We start from the raw sequence: 24,116 nt of genomic DNA, 5'->3' as shown, positions 1-24,116 counted from the left end.
ATTGTTTTTTTATGAAATTTGTATGATTAGACGTGAGGTAAAGCTGCTTGGAGTATATTTCCTTAAAGGCACAACACAGACTAGCCGGGTTTTCACATGATGATGAAATTTCTTACTTCCTTCCTTAATATTACGTCATTTATTAGACTTTTTACAACATGAGATACTGATTTTTTTAGGATAATTTCTGGAACATTCTAGGCTTTTATGTGTTAGTTGAATCTTTAAATGATATTTACAGTGTTGTGGCAGGTTTTTGTTCGGGTTTTTGAGGCAAGGCCAGGCTATTGTAGGGGTATCGAGATATTAATGTTGTCTAGCACTCAGGATGGACGGATGGAAACTCTAGATGGTGGTTTTCTTATATAAAATGTATTATATGGAAGACAGTCTGGTGCTGGAGATGCCGTGTGGTGAGAGGCTGGCTTGAAAGAAACGTTCAGTGAGTAGCGTGCTTGAGGAGGTATCTGTGCAGGAGCTTCATAGGAGATGTCGCGGGTTGCTGTCCTCCAGGGTGAATGAGGGCTGGACAGCGAGGAACTTGCTTGGAGGAGGTGTTGCGTGTTCAGGAACGTAGGCCAGAATGAATCTCAGTACGGTACGGAGTCATTAGTTATGAGGTGAAAGAAGATTATTAGGGGTTGAAGAAAAAGTGGTGAAACTGAAATACAGTAGGAGAAAGAATGTGGGCTCAACCAGATCGCTTCATCTTCCCTATTAGTGTTTTTTCTTTGTTCTGCTCCCTTAGGTGAATCTCAGTGGAGAGAATTCGAGCTTATATACACAGCAGCCAGAAGTAAACCCGTGGGAACTCGCCGGTTTCTTGACTCCGTTGCTAGGCTAGACGTAGCAGGTGGCGATCCCCTCCCCCCTTCCCCCTCCCCGTGTTGCTAGGATACGGTAGCAGCTGGTGACGTCCCCCCCTCGGCCGCTCGTTTGGTTGCTAGGATACTGTCCCATTGGAATGCAGATGTAGTTTGTAGGGGAGAGATCCACTACAGACCACCCATTTAATGCTCTCTTGTGTGTAAAACTGTATCAATGACTCACAATATATACACGTGGGGGGGGGGGGTACTTTTGTCTACTACTGTATCTAGCTGAAGTAATAATGTCAGTGTAATTTTAATGAGATTTTTGTGTTATTTTAGTGTTACATTTATCTCAAGGAAGTATTATGTAACATTTAGTATCATCTGGAATAGTACAATAGCATGGTGGTAATAAGAACATCTTAGAATGTTACCATGGCTATCACTTTGTAGGTATTCGTGGTATAATGTTGTCTAGCACTCAGGATGGATGGAAACTCTAAGGTGGTTTTCTTGTATAATATAAGATATATGATTTACAGTCTGGTGCTGGAGGTGCCGTGTGGTGAGGAGCTGCTCAGTAGAGACGTTCGGTGAGTAGCGTGTTGAAGGAGGTAGATGTGCAGGAGCTTCGTTAGAGAAGATGTTGCCTGTTGCTGGCCTCCTGGTTGAATGAATGCTGACAGCGTGGAGCTTGCTGGAGGAGGTGTTGCTTGTTCAAGAAGAGAGACCAGAATGAGAAAGCTGGTTGGTGAGGAAGCTCAGAGAATGACAGCTGGTGGGTCGCCATGCTCGCTGGCGGGAGCGAGGACCGCCAGGCAGGCGAGGAGAAACGAGGGCCGCCAGGCAGCGGCGGAGGAGGAGGTGTTGCGTGTTGTAGAAGTGAGGCGAGAATGAATCTAAATGGAGAGACAGAGCTTATATACCCAACAGCCGCGAGTCCTCTATGAGTCATGTTGGGAAAACCCGAGGAAGTCGCCGGTCTTTTGGTTCCGTTGCTAGGTTACCGTACCATCTGGTGTAGCCGCTCGCTTGGTTGCTAAGGAAAGCGTCGCAGGTGGGATGCAGCTACGCAGTTGTAGGGGAGACGTCCACTACAACTTCAATATATATATTTATTTTTTATTTATATTATAGGTATATACATAAATTACAGTGGAGTTTAAAAACATAAATATAATGGGGAAGCAGCACAACATGGGTTGTACAGTATTAAGGTTGAACACTAGGACAGAAGCTGTCAGGGTTATGTCTAGTTGGCAAATATATTTATTGCAATGGTAATTTCTTATGTATTTACATTATAATTTCCGATAAAACGGTTTTGATGGTACAATTAAAGCAGGTACTGTAAATATAGTAGGTATTACAAGAAATATTAATACTTAGACAATAGATATTTTTAAGAGATGATTTAAAGGAGAGTGTTGTGACGGCACCGAGTGTGAGCTCTTTCAAGAGAAGACTTGACCAACACTGGAGCGGGTTCAGGTTCATTCAGGAGCCGGTGCATGCCCAGTACCTGCCAACAGTGCGTAACAGAAACGTGACCGATCCCCCAAGCGGCTAGCGAGCCGATCAGTGGCGAAGAGTATAAAAGTAAAGGTACCCAATGACCATCCACTTGAGGTGGCCGTGCCGAGGGAAGAAGGCCAGTGGCCTTTATAGGATCCCTCCATTGTTCTTGATAATTTTGTCAATGGTTATTTTTGAAACCCAGTACTGTTCTCTATTCCACAACTTGGGCTGGTAGACTGTTCCATGGGTCTACCTGCCTCTTTGTGGAGAAAATATTTCTTTACATTCGTTTTGCGTGATAACTTGGCCAGTTTGTAATTATGTCCTCGCCTGTTGGTGGTGCCTGGCACCTCAAATAAATGTCCCGGGTTCAGGTTTTCCATCACTCTGAGGAATTCGAATGTTTCAATGAGATCTACCCTATTGTGCCTTGTCCGAAGGGTTGTTTGTCCTAAGGCCCTCAGTCTACTTGTATAATCGAGATAACATAATTCCGGAATCATCTTAGTCGCTCTGTGTTGCATCTTTTCCAGGGATGTTAGATCTTTCTGGAGGTAGGGTGTGGGGTACGGGTTGTTTAGGGTTCACACTCAGGATGGGATGGTGAAAGGAAACTCACAATGTGCTCTCTGTATACATGTTGTATTGGATGTACAATGCAGCTTGGTGCTGGGAAGGCAGCATGGTTACAAGCGTGATGTAGAGAGAGCTGGTTGGTGAGGGTGCTCAGAGGAGGACAGCTTGTGGGTCGCCATGCTCGCCGGCGGGAGCGAGGGCCGCCAGGCAGCGGCGGGGGTGTTGTAGCTTGCTGCGGCTGTAGCTAGAAGAAGAGAGAGATAGGTCACCACGAGGTCAGGTCTTATATAGCGGAGGTAGGCGTGACTTAATAGTTGACCTCCGTGATGTATGGCGGCGCTGGTTGACCCAGACCACGTGGCACACACTGGGGAATTCGCGGGGTCGGCTACTCAGCGACAAACAGCGTTTGTAGGGGAGAAATCCACTACAAGGGTTTCCATGCCTGTATACAGTAATCCAGACTGGGACCACTGGGACGTTCATGAGATTTATAGAGCTGAAGGAGCATTTTCCTGTGTTTGTATACAAAGGTATACTTTATGATTACCAAATCTCGATTTGCTTTTCTCATTTATCGCGTAGCCTTCAGTAACTGATCCATCACGACGCCCAGATCTTTCTCTTTATCGACAGTATCCAGGGAAGTATTATTAACAGAATAGTTGTGATTCGGATTGTTGTATCCTACGTGTAATGTTAAAGAGCATTTGTCAGTCTCGAGACCATTTGAACAGATCATGCATGTTATCGGCTGTTTATCTGTCATCCTCGAGGGCCACGTTGTTTAGCTTCTTTAAAGGACCGACAGTATCCTTGGTTTTCAATTTACTCCTGACATAGCATAAAAGGACTTGGGACATTTCTTAATATTTTGGCCTAATTTCATCTCAAAATGCCGTTTGGCTGATCTAATTCCATGATGCCCTGTATTGGGGTATTTCTTCCACATCTGGTATTTTCTCTTGCAGGGTTTTCCTAGATCTGTGATTCGTCCACCTGTTTTCCCGAGTATGTATACAGTACATTCCATTACTGTTAACTCAAGGATTTCCATGAAGGTTTGCATTGATTCGTAAATATCTAACTTTTCTCTTACGTTTTAATTTAGGTTTTTGATTAAAAGAATCCTGAAACATTCTAGGTCTATCTTGATTTACTAGTATGCTATAGGTATAGAATTCTGTGATAAATTATGTATATTTTCTTATCATGACTGGCCTCGTCATTCACATAGGTTTATAATGAGTAGTAGTGATACAATGCATTATGATTATTGTAGGTTACTATGATTATGAGACATTGATGATTATGATGGTTTTTAAAGTTAGCGGGGCGAGGTAGACCAATGGACGGGATGACAGTGGCGACGAATCAGGCTGCAGGACACCACGTCAGATAGCAGCAGTGAGCGGTCGTCAGGCGTCAGGTGTAGTCAGTGGTTGGTCATCTTCAAGTAAATCGTAATAAACACAAACGTCATGGCGGAACAGTGAGTGAAAAACTTGTTGTTAAATCCAAATATTGTTAGTTGAGGATTTAAATTGGTATTTTAGGGTAATTTGTGCCATTGCTACCGGTGTTGGGGGTCCGTGGTTTTCTCGACCTATATTCTCGATAATTTATATGTTTGGTGGCATTTTTCTTATATATTTATGTTGTAGGATGTGTTATGGTTTTCCCGTATCAAAATTAGTTATTAGGATGGTGTATTTTAGATGAAATTTTAGATTTATATGAGTCATGTGTGGTGAGACAGCGTCCATAAACCTTCAATTTTGCTCCGTCACCTCGGGAGTGAGCGGCCACCAGCCATTTCTGTATTATCATAGTTTTACGCCATTATCCTCCCATAACTTGTTAATATGAGATTTGTGTGACCATAGGTGTAGGTACGGTGAAGGCGCGAGTGTGGTAATGGTATGATTATGGATAATATTAGTATGAGGATGAAAATGTTTACAACAAAGGCATTAGAGAGAACGGGTTCACTCAGCTGTTAGCGTGGTACATTATGTTGAGGTACACTTCAGAAGTAAACCGCTGAACAAATAATCTCTGTTCCCTTTAGGTAATGCAAATAATAATGTAGAAATATTGAGTAAATGGAAGTAAGGTTGGGAGCTGGTCCTGGACACGTTTAACATGAATGCTTAATAAACGTGTTCAAGACGATGTGTGTACAGGAATTTGTACATACCACAGTATAGAGGTTATGAAATTAAATTCATTACGCGTGTATGGAATTTGTAGTTTATTTAGGTATTATAATTTCTATGTGGATATATGATTTAAATATATATATATACGTATGTGAACTGCTTGTACAGTATTGAATATTATTTTTTTATATTTATGAAAGGTAAAACTATGATGTAAACCTTAAAACCTAAACACTTGTTATTAAAGTTTCTCTAGAACATGAATATTGATGTTAATTGATGGTCTTTGTGTTGCTATAATACATATAGATCTTTCCACAGGTCTGGTTAGTTAGTAGTGGGCCAGTGGCACATGTAGGGCACTATCTGAATAATTTGAATGGGGATCACCTGCAGAATCTCACACAAGTTTATTACACGTGAAGATTAACCACCCTAATGCTGTTTGGGAAGTATGAGGTTAGGTTAGGGTGGTTGCTATTTATGTGAAATAAGCTGGGGTGCAGTTTCTTCAGGTGAATCCAAATGGTCATGAATTTTAAGATCTAGGGGAGCAACTAGCATGTGGTTTATAATGACATTTACACCAGCTTGTCGTCTACAACATATTTACACATGTATGGCATGCAGGCTACAGCATATTGATACACATGTATAGCATGCAGGCTACAACATATTAATACACATGTATGGCATGCAGGGTACAACATATTGATACACATGTATAGCATGCAGGGTACAACATATTAATACACATGTATAGCATGCAGGCTACAACATATTGATACACATGTATAGCATGCAGGGTACAACATATTGATACACATGTATAGCATGCAGGGTACAACATATTAATACACATGTATAGCATGCAGGCTACAACATATTGATACACATGTATAGCATGCAGGCTACAACATATTGATACACATGTATAGCATGCAGGGTACAACATATTTAAACAAGTATAGCATGCAGGCTACAACATATTGATACACATGTATAGCATGCAGGCTACAACATATTAATACACATGTATAGCATGCAGGGTACAACATATTAATACACATGTATAGCATGCAGGCAACAACATATTAATACACATGTATGGCATGCAAGCTACAATATATTGATACATTATAGCATGCAGGGTAAACATATTCATACACATGTATAGCATGCAGGCTACAACATATTAATACACATGTATGGCATGCAAGCTACAATATATTGATACACATGTATAGCATGCAGGGTGCAACATATTGATACACATGTATAGCATGCATATTAATACACATGTATAGCATGCAGGCTACAACATATTGATACACATGTATAGCATGCAGGCTACAACATATTGATACACATGTATAGCATGCAGGGTACAACATATTTAAACAAGTATAGCATGCAGGCTACAACATATTGATACACATGTATAGCATGCAGGCTACAACATATTAATACACATGTATAGCATGCAGGGTACAACATATTAATACACATGTATAGCATGCAGGCAACAACATATTTACACATGTACAGGCGCTCTCCGACTTACGACAGGGATACATTCTTGCACCCTGATTGTAAGTCGATCTGTTCATAACTCGGAACATTGAAAATTCCCAATAGAATATATACTGGTGCACAAGTGTGTGACTGTGGTAGTGAGTTAAAGATCAGCTGTTGAGGAGCACTTGGCAACACTCCTTTTCACTCCATCTCTCTAATCACCCCCAACTTTTTTTGCATTCTCACTCCATATTTTAAAGTGATTTGTAATACCTGATGGACTACAACATTTACAGTATAGTGTGCCGTCTACAACATATTTATAGTATAGTGTGCCGTCTACAACATGTTTACAGTATAGTGTGCCGTCTACAACATATTTATAGTATAGTGTGCCGTCTACAACATGTTCACGGTATAGCGTGCGTCTACAACATGTTTCACGGTATAGCGATGCAGACTACAGCTTATATTTATAGTATAGCGTGCAGACTACAACATATTTATAGTATAGCATGCGACTACAGCATATTTACAGTATAGTGTGCCGTCTACAACATATTTATAGTATAGTGTGCCGTCTACAACATATTTACGGTATAGCGTGCAGACTACAACATATTTACGGTGTAGCGTGCAGACTACAACATATTTATAGTATAGCATGCGACTACAGCATATTTACAGTATAGTGTGCCGTCTACAACATATTTATAGTATAATGTGCCGTCTACAACATATTTATAGTATAGTGTGCCGTCTACAACATATTTACAGTACAGTGTGCCGTCTACAACGTATTTATAGTATAGTGTGCTGACTACAACATATTTATAGTATAGTGTGCCGTCTACAACATATTTACAGTATAGTGTGCTGACTACAACATATTTACAGTATAGTGTGCTGACTACAACATACTTACAGTATAGTGTGCTGTCTACAACGTATTTATAGTATAACATGCGGACTACAACACATTTATAGTATTGTGTGCGGACTACAACACATTTACAGTATAGTGTGCCGTCTACAACATATTTATAGTATAGTGTACTGACTACAACATATTTACAGTATAGTGTGCTGGCTACAACATATTTACAGTATAGTGTGCTGTCTACAAGCGTATTTATAGTATAACATGCGGACTACAACACATTTATAGTATTGTGTGCGGACTACAACACATTTACAGTATAGTGTGCCGTCTACAACATATTTATAGTACACCTAAACCCGACTTCGACTATACGGACTTACGTCCAATGGTACTTGACCTGCTTTGACACGTGCGTCCATAGGGACATCTGACTCACGACCGCCCGTGACCAAAATTTTTTCAAATGCAGCGCATTTTCTATACAACGTTTCCGTCAGGCGAGAGGAGGATGGCTTAGATTCGCCCTCGTGGCTGCACTCACTCAGTGGAGCGCTTTGTTTGTGTTTATTTCTCATTATCCTATACTGATCGCGCTGTGAACTTTTCGTTATTATTGTATTTAATTGACTTTATAATGACTGGAAGCGTAAAGTGAGAGTGCTGGTGGTACTCAAGGGAAAGGAGACAGGCAATTACTTTTTGAAGATGAAACTGAAGATAATAACACAGTATGAGAATGGAAAAACGAAAAGTAGCAACAATCTCCAGCGACCCTAGGTTTCTCACACTCGACTATATCCACTATTCTGAAGGACAAGGCATTATTCGTGAAGTAGTGAAAGGAACAACACCTATAAAAGGGAACTATAATAACAAGAAAAGAACAAGGTCCTATCACGATATGGAAAAATTGTGGTGATATGGATAAGAAGACCAGATACAGAAGCGTGTACCCTTAAGTGTTCTAACCATACAGGCTAAAGCAAGCCTGTTCCAAAGCCTGAAGGAGCAGGCAGGAGATGAATGTGATCAAACCTTTACAGGAAGTCAAGGGGTGGTTTATTAAGATTTAAAAAGCTTCCACCAGTCCTACACAGTGTTGGGTGAGTGGAGAGGCAGCTAGATACCCGATGTTGGTGCTGCCGAGAAGCTTTTAAGGAGGAGTTAGATGATGTGATTGTGGAAGGGGTATTTGCCAGAGCAAATATTATTCAATGTGGATGAGACTGGATTATTGTGAAGCGCATGCCTGACAGGACATACATCCACAAAGAGCCAAAAAAAAATGCCCGGATTCAAGGCATTCCAAGGACAGAATTACACTTCTGTTGGGGGAATGTTGCTGGTTTCCAAGCTAAAGCCCTTCGCTGATCCTCATTCAGAGAACCCCAGGGCTTTTAAACATAAGCAAGCACACACTGCCAGTGTTTATCGCAGTAACAAGAAAGCCTGGATGACCTAGGCTATTTGAGGATTGGTTCATAGGCATTTCATTCCACACAGGCCAAAATTATTGTCTGCAACAAAAGTTCCATTGATGTTAAGGTAGTCTACATAACACTAACACTTCCTCATCATCCAACCCATGGATCAAAGGTGCTATTTCTGCCTTTAAAGCATATTATTTCACAGCGACCTTCGCTCAGGCTGTTGCTGCTGCTACTGAAGGTGAGAAAACGCTCAGACAGTTTTGGAAGGTACAACATTTTGTCATGTATAAAGAACATTAGTGCAGCATGGGATCAGGTTACAAAACATTGCATGAAATGGAATGGAAGAAAATCCTATGAAAAGATATGTGAACAGTTTCAAAGTTTAGCTAGAGAGTGAAGTTATTTTGGATATTAGTAACAAGATAGTGGACTTAGGTAAACAGCTGGAGTTAGAAATTGATACTGAAGATGTTGGACAGTTGGTTGAAAATTCTTAGCAGAAGAGCTCAGTAACGAGGATCTTATTGAACTAGATGCACAGAAAGTTGCAGAGGAAGAAGAGAGAGACAAAATGTAGAAGAAGAGCCTGCACCCCCAAAAAGTTTTCAGTGAAACATATGGCAGAGGCATTTGCTACAATTAATAAAAGGAATGCAAATGTTTGATGGCATGGATCAAAATTATGAGCGTTATGCCGAAGTTGACAGAATGATCCAAGATTCACTTACTTGCTACAGAGAAATTTATAATGAAAGAAAAGAAAACTGTTGCAGTCTAAATTGGACACCTATTTCCAGAAATCCCCAATTGCTAGCTCCTCCACGCCCCACCAGTGCCTCTTCACTCCACTCAAGATGATCCAATACCTTCAACCAGCCAAGTTACCACAGTACATAAACCTGTCTGAAGGAAGCGACATTGATGACCACCAGCCCTGTCTCCTCTTCCTTCTTCCAATTAATATAGTCTCCATGTATCCTGTAAATAGAAAATTATGAGGGGCCTAGTGTGCATTCCAGCTGACTACATTTAAGGTAAGTGCTCAGTCACACTGTATCCATTCCTCTATTTATTACTTTTACTGTACTGTATCCATTCCTCATTATTTTTACGTTTTAGGGTACTGTATTTCATTGTAGATTTTTAAAAAATTTGAAAAAAAATTTTTGAATTTTTTTGAAAAGACCCACTTTATCTATATCGGACTTACGACCATATCGGACTTACGACCTGGATTTGGGTCCCTAACCCCGTCGTAAGTCGGGGTCTAGGTATTATAGTGTTCCGCCTACAACATATTTACAGTATAGTGTGCCGTCTACAACATATTTACAGTATAGTGTGCCGTCTACAACATATTTATAGTATTGCGTGCTGACTACAACATATTTATAGTATTGCGTGCTGACTACAACATATTTACAGTACTGTACTTGTATAGTGTGCCGTCTACAACATGTTTACACTAGTGTGCAGTCTACACCATATTTAAAATATAGTGTGCAGTCTACAACATATTTACACTATAATGTGTGGGCTAACACATATTTATAGTATTGTGTGCGGTCTACACCGTATTTACAGTACAGTATAGCGTGCAGACTACAACTTAGTTGCTATAGAATGTAGTACTATAAAAAGTTTCCTCGTGATCTAGTACTGTACAGTAGAAGTCCAAAAATCCGACTGCTTGGGGATTGGGTCGGTCCGGATTTTCCGGATTCTCAGGTAGTACTTTTAAAATTAAAATTTAAGGAGGAATAAAGAAGAGATGAACAGGTACATTTTGGTAGTTTATTCATTAGCAAATAAAGCATGCTTCATTTATCAAAACGAGCAGTTTTAAAGAAAAATAAAGTCAACACTAGACAAAAATGTAAACAAACTGTCTAATACCATGACGAGTCTTGAAATTCCTAAGCCATCCATCACTAAATGCGCACTCTGATTCAATGTTCATTTGCTCCTTAAAAGACTTTGCTTTGGCAATAAGCATCGGCCCAGAAATTGCCATACCTTCTGATCGTTTTAACAAAAACCATTCGTGCAACACTTTATCAAGATTTTCTAATTTGGGCCAATGTAAACTTTTTCTTTCAGCAATTTTAATGTAAGGCTCAGAAGAAGCTGTGAATTCTAGAATTTTATTCTTTGCCTTTTTTATATCATAAATTGTAGACTTTCCAATGTCGTATGTTTCCATTAGAACAGCATTGCTCACACCACGTTCTAGTTTCTTAATTATTTCAAGTTTGTCACTCAATTTCAATGTGTTCTTCTTTCTCTTCACACAACGAAGTTTATCTACTTTAGGGGCTATTATTATGGGCTTGTACTCTGTACATGGAAAGAGTAGGACTCAAAATTACATTCGTTGTTACAGTTTGATTGCGTGTTTTAAAGTGGCGATCGCGTGGTCGCTTGTTGTCGCTGTGTAGCTGTGGCGTTCAGGCATGCACACATACACACAAAAGATTTATAGTGCCACAAATTTTACATTTCAGTTCAAGCTAATTACAAAACTAACAAAATTAGCTACCTATAATTTACAATTACTTTTATTATTAGAATTATGTAAATTAATTTTTTAAAGCAACTCCATTCATTCACATAACCCACAAAAGCCCGCTAAATTTAAAAAGTTTGAAAGTTTTCGAAAAGTCCGGATTCTCGGGTGGTCCGGATTCCTGGCATCCGGATTTTTGGACTTTTACTGTATTATGATGTTAGTGCAACTTCAATCCGATCACGTCCTTGTAAACTGCACACACTAAAGATATCTTTGTAGACTGCACGCTTTAGTGGCACTGTTTTTGTGCTTTAATTTGTCTCAAACTTGAAATCACTCTTGACTGTACAGGGCTGGTGGAGGATGGATGTTACTATTCAATAACATTAATACTTTATTTCTTATAATCTTCTGAGGTGTTGTTCACTTTCGTCTTCATGGAAACAATGCGAGTGTGGTAGGAGGCATAAAGAAATGTTGAACGTGAAAATCTGTTACAGGAGTTCACCCATCGAACCAACTAGTATTACCTTAGGGCAGTTATGTACAGCACTGCATGTGAGTTTGGGTGGTTGAGGTGGTCTGTTATTAATAAATGGGTTACACACTTGTTTTATCTTTATACTGAACTTCCATATACAGAACCACTCCACAGATTCCAATATTATACTGTATTACCTCAGTACCGAACCCTTCCTTGTATATCTCAAATATTCTAATATAATACTGCAATACAATGCTCTAGTGGGACTTAGAAATAAAGACGATATAAAACTATAAACGATGGAAAGTGGGAAGAGAATTCTGTATAGGAAGTAGGGCAGTAGGCTGGCTGGACTGCAGGAACCCCCCCTCCAGGTCCTGCAACCACCTTAAAATGACAGTGCAGTAAGCAGTTTTTGTAATTCACATAATATTTAGGTTCATTTGATGCTGGATTAATAAAATAATAAAATCCCCCCAAAAAAAAAAACCCACACTCAACCACATAAGAGTTATTGTGGTATTAAATAAGTTAAACCATAAAATAGTTCAAAGGCTTTTGAGCCGGACCACCTGGTAAAATAGCCTACAGTTGTATACAGCGGAGTTGTTTATTTTTTTATAGACGATATATGTAACCTAATTTTTTGGATGGTAAAATAGCTTAAGGGTTACTGAGCCAGATCACCCGGTTCACCACACACAGCTTAGGTAAGATGTATCGTTAATAAATACAATAACCAGTCCTGCTGTATATAACTGTAGGCTATTTTACCAGTTGACCCGGCTAAATAGCTGCCTCCTATTAAATTCTTGATGCTTTGTTTACATAGTGCAAACAGTTGACCAAGCAGTCAGCCACGGAAGAAGCTGTTTGTCATATATACTTACAGCTATTTTTTGTACATTGTGTGTTACTGTAGTTTCTTATGTATGATATTTAGTGTTTTGTTAAAGTCTTAGTGTTACCAAACTATATTTTATGTAACAAAAAGATCCAGTGTTGGACAATTTAATGGACTAAAAATACCAAACTTTTCTTTCTTTGGTGTTGGAAGTGTTTTTCAGGTTCATTTTATACCAAAAAAACTCCCCATATTGTACTGGCTGCTCATCATTTATTTTGTTATTCTGTAGCTACATCTTGCTTGAGTTATGATGTGAATAGTCGTGGAATTATTAATGGATACGTTTATTAATTTATGTATTATATATTTATTTACCAGGGAAGACTTGGCTACAGCTATACTGAAGGAGAAGAAAAAGCCCAACCGCCTCGTTGTTGAGGATGCGGTCAACGATGACAATTCTGTGGTGGCGCTGAGTCAGGCCAAGATGGATGAGCTCCAGCTCTTCCGGGGTGACACGGTGCTCATCAAGGGCAAGAAGCGTAAACAGACAGTCTGCATTGTACTCTCAGATGACACCATGTCTGATGACAAAATCCGCATGAACCGTGTGGTAAGGCATCCTCTCTGTAGAAGTAGAGTTGTAGTTTAACACATATGTGCCCTTCTGTTGTCTGTTGCTTTTGTACATTACCTTCTCTTTATTTCATCAATGTTTATTAACACAATACTGTACTGTAGTTGATTGATGCCTGGTTTCTCATGTTCAACACATACCCTGGTGACATACCATTATTCAGTAGGATAGGAAATGTTAGTGTAGATATTTTCTTTGGTTTGAAATTGAATTGATAGAGCCATTGGTATCTTTGATTGGTATGATTTGCTGAAAATCTGAATGCAGATTTTGAAAAAGTAAGAATTTGTCAATGTTGTAGAGTGGCCACAACTTACTGAGCCAGTCATTCTTAGCCTTAAGCAGATATTGGGTTATCACGCTCCTGGCAGGATGCTAATATCCCAAAGGGTTCTCCTACCATAACCTGTACAGTACTGTACATACTTTTTATTGATGGAAACAAACCTGAAACCCTTTGTTTGTAGGCAAATGCTATATCACAGTTTTTATTAAATGTGAATTGGGTTCATTTTACTTCTACTCAAACTTCGAAAATTGGCAGGATACACAATAGTTTTCATCCATATAAATGAATACAAAATAATTACAGGTCAGAAACAACCTACGCATTCGTTTGGGAGATATTGTGGCTATCCAGCCATGCCCAGATGTGAAGTACGGCAAGCGTATCCATGTCTTGCCCATTGATGACACGGTGGAAGGTTTGACGGGTAACATCTTTGAGGTGAGAAGTGTCTAAAGTTAGTATTTATAAATATTTAATTCATCCGAAATATTTTGATAATTAAGAAATTTAATATTTATATCTTCACAGTGACAAATGCTTGGTAAGGTGTATATATGCTTCCTGTTTGTTTGAGAGAGAAATGGACAATGGTAGAAATCAGTTTGTAGTCGTGGCTTTAATGTACAGTATCTTACAGCATTATTTAACACATTACAGGTATTCCTTAAACCATACTTCCTGGAGGCATATCGACCCATTCATAAAGGTGACTTGTTCCTCGTGCGTGGAGGCATGAGGGCAGTGGAGTTCAAAGTGGTGGAGACGGATCCAGCGCCATATTGCATTGTATCCCAGGACACTGTTATTTATTGTGAGGGCGAACCAGTCAAGCGAGAGGTTAGTAGCTTGTGATCTCAGAACTTACCTTGATTATATGGGAAGTCAGGATAATTATGCCCTTAAAACAAGTCATGAGATTATAATACCTTGTGGTTAGCAGTTATTCAGCCAAAGCAATTGTGTTTATTGTGTTTACCATTGCCTCCACTTACAGTATTTGTAGGAACAGAACAAGGCAGATGGGATTTTGAAGGGGTCATGTTTTTGGTTGTATATATTTGCCTCTGTTGAATACCACAGGTATCTTGCTTACTATTCATGCATCTGTTTTGTCTGATTGTCGATATAGGAGGAGGAGGAACAGCTTAATGAGGTGGGTTACGATGACATTGGTGGATGCAGGAAACAGCTCGCACAAATTAAGGAAATGGTTGAGTTGCCCCTCCGCCACCCGTCCCTCTTCAAAGCCATCGGTGTCAAACCCCCGAGAGGTGAGTGTACTTATATATTATTTATATTAAAATGTAATTTTATTTTATTTTTTATTTGGTTTTCGTCGTAAATACGAATAAAATAATGGTGTAAACTGAATTGGGTCCTAAATTAACCAGGGTCTTAAATATGAATCATTATTAGTACAACCGTCATTATCAGAGTCTTTCCTGTAATAGTATTTATTGTAGTATGCAAAGAAGAATATGATGAGGATATTTATGTACAATTCAAAAATAAATATTTTTTTAGATTATACATCATCCTAAATGAGTAGAACTCGGAACAAGTGAGGCTGAGATGTGGGTTAATAGTTTCACTAGTTGCCACTCAAAGAATTTTATGTTTTCAATCAATAGTTTAGACAATTTTAAAACATGATTCTGATACCATGGAAAATGGATTTCTGGGATCATGGCTAGATCTGCCCCTGTCATGAGTAATGCCTCTTAAAATATGTTCTTAAGAAATTTGGGACCCGGCTCACGACACTCTTAACATTTGACGTGATTTCAGGATTGAAGAGTGTCATAAGTCTGGGGACTTACTGTACTAAGTAGAGGTATGGAAATGGATACTATTATGTGGTTGATACCTTAACTCAAACATGATTACAAGTGTTTGTAAACACAACTAAACCTTGTGTTCTCCCACAGGCATATTGTTGTATGGGCCGCCAGGTACAGGAAAAACTCTCATCGCTCGTGCTGTTGCCAATGAGACTGGAGCCTTTTTCTTCCTTATAAATGGGCCTGAAATTATGTCTAAATTAGCAGGTGTGTGAAAATAATAAGTTAACCAAATTGTACCTGGAAGGTTTTTAGTTTAACAAACAAAATAATGAAATACTTGACAAAAGAATTAAGAAGGATGAATCCTTAATAATGGAGGTTTGTTTCCCAGGAGAGTCTGAGAGTAATCTTCGAAAGGCATTTGAGGAGGCAGAGAAGAACTCTCCTGCCATAATATTTATAGATGAAATTGATGCCATCGCACCAAAGCGTGAAAAGGTGATATAACTTAACAGTTCATGTATTATTTTTGGATAACTTATAAGTTGTTTATTGAAAACCCAGTTAAGAAAATGACTTGTAGCTCACCTCATATTATGGAATACTCGGTATTAATATCTTAAGTATTTGTTAATGATAGTGAAACTTCCTCTTCTGTGTTTAATCCTTGAACATTCTCCAGACACACGGAGAGGTGGAGCGACGCATAGTATCTCAGTTGTTGACGTTGATGGACGGCCTGAAGCAGCGATCGCATGTTATTGTTATGGCTGCTACCAACAGACCAAATTCCATTGATCCTGCACTGAGGCGATTTGGTCGTTTTGACAGAGAAGTTGACATCAGTATTCCTGACACTACAGGTAATGTGTTTTTCATTTTTTTATATCAGCCAAATGTTAAATCTCTTTTTTTTTTATGAAGGTGAAGGATTTTTGGCAATTGTTTTTCAGACTAGGACTACTGAAGTTCATTTTGATATGTTTTAACACAAATGACAGCTGTGGGCATTCATTTTATCTCATTAGGATTCAAAGTGGCTGATACCATTGTTGTCCGTAGGTCGTCTTGAGGTCCTACGTATCCACACTAAAAACATGAAGTTGTCTGACGATGTTGACCTGGAGCAGATTGCTGCCGAGACTCATGGCCACGTTGGTGCTGACCTGGCAGCTCTGTGCTCAGAAGCTGCTCTTCAACAAATCCGAGAAAAGATGGATCTCATTGATCTTGATGATGATCAGATTGATGCTGAGGTGAGGATGTGTGTAGATTATTCTTCGGGTTTGAATGTTGGATGTTTTCTCCTGAGATTTGCATCTTGTGGTTAAAATGTATTAATAATTATAGGGGTTAATTTTATCACACTTTTAACATAGCCATTAACAGAGAAGAAATTTGTACATTCACTGTTTAAGTTAAAAAGCAACATGAAATAAGTGTAATGTCATGGCCCTCAGGTACTCAACTCCCTGGCGGTGACAATGGAGAACTTCAGGTTTGCCATGGGTAAGAGCACACCATCAGCCCTCCGTGAGACTGTGGTGGAGGTGCCCAACATCACCTGGAACGACATTGGTGGTTTGGAGAATGTGAAGAGAGAGTTGCAGGTAAGTTATTGACCAGTTTTTAGAGTAAATTTGTATTTAGTTCATTTGTTTTTATATTTTTAGAAGTCTTCACATCACCAGGGAAATCTCTTAGTTGGATTTTTATTTCAGTACAGTCTTTATGACCAAACCTGAATAGTTATACCTATGGTAAATGAACTCAGAGATATATAAAAACATTTATTTCAGTACAGTACTGTTCTTATGACCCATTTTCATGTGTAATAAAATTTGTAAGTTTATCTCCATAAGTATAGAAGCATTTATTGCAACAGTTTTAACACTCACTTAGAGCTAAAGATGGTGGTGGGCATCAGAATTCTGAACAGTTTCCAGTCTGATTTATGGACTTAATGTTCATGTCACAGAATTATACAAAGTATTGACTTCAGTGACTTGGGAGTTTTATTTAGAGAGATTTTCATACTTGTTGAATTTAAATGTTCAGAGTTTTTGATGGAGGAATCTGCATATGTCTTATTAGTTACTGTAATGTAAGGTCATACAATTGTTCTTCTTCAAATTTTCATGTGAAGGTATTTGTTTAGATTGATAAATTACATACAGTGCCTGTTTTTAAGTTATGTTTACTAACATATATTTACTTTTCTCAATCAAATTGTAGGAGCTTGTCCAGTATCCTGTGGAGCACCCAGACAAATTCCTGAAGTTTGGTATGACTCCCAGCAAGGGTGTCCTCTTCTATGGCCCCCCTGGTTGTGGTGAGTGGCTGCATCTTTTGCTACTTCATTGACACTGATCTCCTCAGAAAAATAGTAGTATGATTGTGGAATCCCACATCATAGTTAGATCAAGTTATATGGTGTAGGCATTTGTGCTTATGGTCAAAGCATATTTTTGATATATTATGGAGTTGATTGTCCAGTTATTATTAGATTTACTTTAGATATTGCAGTAATGGTGAGAGTAAGCTCACACCTTGCTGTAGTGTGAAAACTTCTTAGATATCTTATTTTAGCTCATTGGTGTCCTGCTGTGTGTGAATCTTTTAATACCTTAGTGTGGAGCTGTTTGAAAACTGACTTACTACTGAATGTGCAAAAACCACAACAAATACAGATTTTCAAGGCATGTTATGATCTTATAAAAGTAAAGACATGCGTTTAGAAGAACATTAAAAATTAAATTTATCACTTGTATTTGTTGAGCTGCAGTGGAGTGTTTTAAGTACAGTGATATCTCCGTTAGCCGGATCAATTGACGCAGAGCACTTCCGGGAATGAGAAATTGCCGGGTAAATAGACGACTCTCAAAGCCGAAAAAAATCCCTCGTCCCTGAAATTTTCCGGGTAATGGAAAAATGTTCTCGGAAGTTCCAGAAAATGCTCCTAATTTTCATCTCTCAAATCCGGAGAAAACTCTCCAGAATTTTCTGGGTACGAATTTTTTCCGGAAAATGTGCCCCTCGGAAAATGTCAAATCCGGATATTGGAGAGTTGCGTGTTTGAAGGATTCCGGCTAACGGAGATATTACTGTAAGTGGAGACTGAGTGAGGGGGGTGGGGTAGTAGCTGGTGGGGCAGACTGTTCCTGATGGTGGTGAATGTAGATGTAGACAAAGGCACACTGAGAGCCCTATTTGGGTGTGGGTACTGTGAGAAGATCCACTGAGACACAAGATGTGCTTTATGAGTGATAAAATAACTGTTTCCATATTAAGTATATCATAATTGTATAAGTAGACTTATGAGACATGTTGTTTAAGGGTTAAAAGAAATGGAAATTATACTACTTTAAACTCCACACATTATCTTGATGGAATAACTGATACACTTGTACTCATTTACATCTGGGATTGAGGGCATGTATGATCATTTGCCTGTCTCTTGAAGACATCATCCAGGCCAGAGATGATGCCAGAAACAGTGAAATCTGTTGACAGTAATGTAACCACTGGGCTAGTTGTCACATTTTGCTTACAGGGGTTTATATGTAATCTTTTCCTTAATAACCTGTATAATATAAATGTCCATATATGTTGTTGAAATGCTGGCATTTAAAACATTAAGAGTCCTTAGTATGATGACTTGTCAAGTAAAGAATGTTGTTTTTGATTTATGCCATTCTTGCTAAGTAATATATTATTTTCTTGTCTTTTTTCCCCACCCTTCACCTTGCTTCATATTCTTATCATAAAACTTCATTTCCTTGGTGTCAGTGACCCAGCTGTTGTAATGTTGGATAGAAAGTCAGTCAGACCTCCACTTCCAAACCCTTCTCAAAACTGGTATTAGTTTTATGAGATGTACTGTAGTTATCTTTTGAGAACAGTTCACCTTAATGAGCAATATCTGTCCTGCTGTACCCAGCAGAGCAAGTTAACCTTGCTATACAACTTCATTTCCAGCTGTAAAATTACCCTGACAGCTCTCAATGTTTCATATGTGAATACAACCTGACACATCTCATTGATACTTATATTAGTTCACTGTATTTTTTAGATCACTTAGTTTATTTTTCAACAAAGGCCTTTGGTGGACATAAGATTTCTTTATTATCTTTTATTTCGTGCATTTGTATACCATTATACTCTTCCGTTCCGTAACTCCATTCACCCCTTTTATTTTAAGATCTTTTTACTTTTACTAGTCCTTGGTGTTGTATGTTCTTTAACAACAACTGAAGGAAATGTAAACTACAAAGATTAGGTAACCAAGAAGCAGTTTAAAGCTAATTATAAACACTGACTGAATTTACCTCCTCCTAGGTAAGACCCTGTTAGCAAAGGCTATTGCCAATGAATGCCAGGCCAACTTCATCTCTATCAAGGGACCAGAGCTGCTCACCATGTGGTTTGGTGAATCAGAAGCTAATGTGAGAGATGTGTTTGATAAGGTGAGTCATTTGTGATGTTTTATGCTCAGTAGTTAGCCGGTAGCAGCTCAAAAGTGGGCTCTCCAATGACCCAAACATGTTTGGTGGAGACATCTGAGTGTAGTGGTGGCACTGCACTGCACAGGTAATCCTCACTGAGGCTCTTGAACAAATGTGGTTGATGGGGGAGATTTTTTATATACTACATATATATATACAGTAATACAGTTTTAACTTATGCCTTCTCATCAGAGATGTTATTTTAGCACTACAGTATGTATAGAGCATTTTCTCCCTAGCATGGAGAGCACTACTATGTTGTGTAGCCAGAGGAATGATGGTCTGGAGTATGATTCATAATAAAATTTATATTTTAAGTGGTAGCAAGATAAAACTATATTGGGGCCAGTAGCCCTTGAGCTGGGAATATGAATGAAAGAACTTCTAAGATTAACATTTGGTATTAAAATATGACCTACTCAACCTAGCCTAGCCTTGGGTTGCTTAGAATGATGAACATGCATTTCTTGTTTACAGAGTTACTGCCTTTCTTGTGATCTTATCTAGGTACAGTGTCTTTTTTAACATATGTAAAGTAGTTTCTGGACTCCATTGATGCTGCATTAAGAAATCACTAAGGAATATTACTGATAAAAGTATCTAATGCATCACCAAGTTAATCATTCGCTTTACTGATATTGATAGGAAAAATTTTTCTGGAGTCCAAGATAATGGGTTACTTCCATACCTATTGTTAAATGACTATGCATCAAGAGTTTAAGCAAGGATGAGTTTTTGTTGAGAGTTATGTAAGCGTCTTCATGGTTCTGGGAAACATCCACAAACAAAATTCATGTAACAAGTAGTTGCTTTAGGTGCCAAGTGGAAATAACAGTTTTTCATTTTGGTATACATTATAAAAAACAAAAAATAAATCTTTTGGCTACATTTTAAAACAAGGCTGAATCATTTCCCGGTCAAATGGAGGATCGCGTAGTGTATATTCAACAGTAATTGCTTTTATTCATACCTGGTAAACATAATACAGTCGTGCTAAGATAACCCTTGTTGAGAACTGACTATGTTTTGCATTTTCAGGCCAGAGCTGCTGCTCCGTGTGTGCTGTTCTTCGATGAATTGGACAGTATTGCCAAGGCCAGAGGTGGCTCTGCAGGTGATGCTGGCGGTGCTGCTGATCGTGTTATTAACCAGGTTAGTCCTCATTCTCAAGTCACTTTTGATGGGATTTGTAGGAATATTTTCTGTTTTAACAAGTGAGGATCATTGACTTTTGTGACCATTCTAGAGTTACCACAACATTGACAGTGTGAGTGATGCTGAGACAGCCAACTGATTTACTACTACTACCTGTTCTTCATTTATATAACACATACAAAAGAAATATTCCTCCTATAATACCGACTTACATGTGAATGGCCCATCTTAGTTTTGGAAGGTTATATATATATATTAATTTTTGGTATATAAATTCTTCATTTGGCTGATAAGTTTTGTGAATAATGATTATAGTTTTAGTTGATGCATTGGGTGAAAATTGCATTAAATAGTCAGGCTTAAGCTTTGCATCCTTGTATACGGTGATAACTACATAACAGAAAATAGTATGAGTAAAGTATTAGTGAATGATAGCCATTGTTGACCAAGTTGTGGTGTTATAATGACTTTGTGTGGATTAAAATACTATTAAGTAGTTAGTAACATTTGTTTTGAAGGAATCCATAATGAAGTGGAAGCTTAAGAAATACTGTACCATTGAATAGGAAAATTGGTATGAAACCGTTGTGAAGTCATTGATGCATGGTAAGGTAAATATCTACCCAAGGGTTGGATAAAAATGACAAGATGGTTAATTTAACAGTTTTGAGTGACAGTAAAGTTAAATTTGAAATGTTTCAGGTACTGTAGTTAGAGGAAATCCATGTGAAAAATTTCCACTGTGATTGATTTATATTCATATAAAGGCCCTGGTAATTTGGACAGTATCAAAATGTTGTGGAAGAATTAAATACAGAGTCATCAGATGGTCAGGTCTGGAAAATATGTATGTGAGGTGATGGTGCCTCATCACCTGTGAGAGACCAAAGATAGAATGATTGAGGGGGCATTGTTTAGTAGCATCAGTATGCTGTATGAATACTTGTCCTGATTGACTGGCCGAGTCAAATACTGGTCGATCCTCTTATGGCATGGTATTGGTCAGTCAGTTTTGTTGCAGAATAGATGGAGGTGAGGAATTTGTTTTGATTGTTGAGGGTTTCAAGCACTGACCCTTCACATACATGGGCTAACATGTAAGGGGAACTAGATGTACTTGTATTGCAAATGTATACGTATCTGGAATTTATCAAAATGAAAAATGTTATTGTAGGTACTAACTGAAATGGATGGTATGGGAGCCAAGAAGAATGTCTTCATCATTGGTGCCACCAACCGACCTGACATCATTGACCCGGCCATCCTACGACCTGGACGTCTGGACCAGTTGATCTACATCCCTCTTCCTGATGAGAAGTCTCGAGTACAGATTCTTAAGGCTTGCCTGAGGAAGTCCCCGGTGTCCAAGGTAGGATGTGTGTTTGCTCTCTCTCCATCTAGAATTTTATTCCTCCCTATGAAAAATGTTATGGGAATTAGCCCTATTCATGTCCACCTGCCAGTATGCAATTAATTTCTGCTCAGTAACTTGAATATTTAATACCTTCTAATCAAATTTTTTTAATCAAGTTCGTTATACCTAAATGGTGAACACTGTTGATTTTGTTGGTTTATTGCCGAGTTATTGTAGCACATTTGGCGTTGTAACGGGTAAAGTTATTTGACGTATTCACTTGAAAATGGGTTTCTATTGATTGTTCTAGTTTTTGGTGTAGTATAGGATTATTCCAGATTCAAAACCTACAAGGAAATTACAACCGGTAATTATTTTTCAGCGAGTTGACCTGGATTACTTAGCCAAAGTTTCCCATGGATTCTCTGGTGCTGATTTGACTGAGATTTGCCAGAGAGCTTGCAAACTAGCCATCAGACAGGCTATTGAGGCTGACATCAGGCGAGAGAGAGAACGAGCTGCTGGAGACAATATGGAGGTGAGTACAGTATCTTGTCAAATTTCATCATAAATGTTTTCAGTAAAATTTAATGTCAAATTGAAACATTAAGTATCTTCTTTGTTTTCAATTAGATTTTTTTTAGATAACTGAACAAAATTTATATTTTATTGATTCCATTATCAGTTTCATTTTAATTTTATTAATAGATGGAGGAAGAGGATCCCGTGCCAGAGATAACTAGGGATCACTTTGAAGAAGCCATGAAGTTTGCACGTCGGTCAGTCTCTGACAATGACATCCGCAAGTACGAGATGTTCTCCCAGACGCTGCAGCAGAGTCGAGGTTTTGGTTCCAATTTCCGTTTCCCAGACCAGCAGGGCCAGGGAGGCAGCGGTCACGGTGGAAACTTTGGTGCAGATGGCGAGGACGATGACTTATATTCTTAAGGCATTTTCCAGCCTTTAGGAGAATGCTTCAGGGAGGATCTACTTGCAGAATGAATGAGAATCATTCACGATTGGTTTGTGTGTAAGTTATTCAAAATGTATGTTGAAGATATGATCATTCAAGTGTGCATGTCTTCGACTACACTGACTTAGTTTTGGTCGGGGAGACCTAAATATAACATTAATACATCTCGGCAGTCAATGCTTGACAAACGATGACCTCCTGCCTCCATGTAGTTACTTGCAAGTATGAAGGATTCAGTTACCCAGGAAGTGTAAAACTTCAACATTACTCTGGAAGCAATGTTGAGAGAACAAGGCATTAGAGCTTGCCATTGCAGACAAATTGAAAATTAAGGGACTAGAAAGTAATTTGAGCTGGAACTAAGGAAAGAAAGTACAGGTTGACAATCCCTTATCTGAAATCCTTGGGGCCAGAGGCATTTCGGATTTCGGTTTTCAGAATGGTTATTTTATTTTATTATTTTTTTTATTAGCCCACCCGGGCACAAGTCACTGACCCACATTGGGGCCTGGGGGGCAAAAATATAATAAAAATTCATAGGTCTAGGTCGTGTTTCTCACTTTTTATCTCTTTTCATTCTTGTATTTCTTTATTATTATTATAAATTTTATTGTCATTATTATTTTATTTTGGTGTATTTTTTTAATTAACATTTTTATTTACTATGAATAATTATT

At 38.5% G+C, this 24,116-nt stretch overlaps 1 protein-coding gene across 1 annotated transcript; it reads left to right on the top strand.

Annotated features, from left to right (window-relative positions):
• Window positions 1-4,257: 4,257 nt before the first annotated feature.
• LOC121869010 (transitional endoplasmic reticulum ATPase) lies at window positions 4,258-23,787 on the top strand. Its single transcript, XM_042370070.1, has 16 exons — window positions 4,258-4,398; window positions 13,121-13,355; window positions 13,972-14,106; window positions 14,326-14,505; window positions 14,798-14,939; window positions 15,597-15,716; window positions 15,844-15,950; window positions 16,135-16,315; window positions 16,515-16,708; window positions 16,913-17,062; window positions 17,688-17,784; window positions 19,791-19,918; window positions 20,996-21,109; window positions 22,287-22,481; window positions 22,849-23,004; window positions 23,175-23,787. The coding sequence occupies exons 1-16, from the start codon at window positions 4,388-4,390 to the stop codon at window positions 23,412-23,414; spliced, it is 2,385 nt and encodes a 794-aa protein (XP_042226004.1). The 5' UTR covers window positions 4,258-4,387; the 3' UTR covers window positions 23,415-23,787.
• The last annotated feature ends 329 nt before the right edge of the window (window positions 23,788-24,116 follow it).

Source organism: Homarus americanus, unplaced genomic scaffold (assembly GCF_018991925.1).
Source record: "Homarus americanus isolate GMGI-L3 unplaced genomic scaffold, GMGI_Hamer_2.0 scaffold24694, whole genome shotgun sequence".
In the NCBI taxonomy this organism is placed as follows: Eukaryota; Metazoa; Arthropoda; class Malacostraca; order Decapoda; family Nephropidae; genus Homarus; species Homarus americanus.
This window is presented reverse-complemented; position numbering and strand designations above follow the sequence as displayed.

Coding starts and splice junctions, on each gene's coding strand:
- LOC121869010 (XM_042370070.1), top strand. Junction 14,506..14,797: donor GCGAACCAGTCAAGCGAGAG/GTTAGTAGCTTG, acceptor TTGTCGATATAG/GAGGAGGAGGAACAGCTTAA. Junction 22,482..22,848: donor GGAAGTCCCCGGTGTCCAAG/GTAGGATGTGTG, acceptor ATTATTTTTCAG/CGAGTTGACCTGGATTACTT.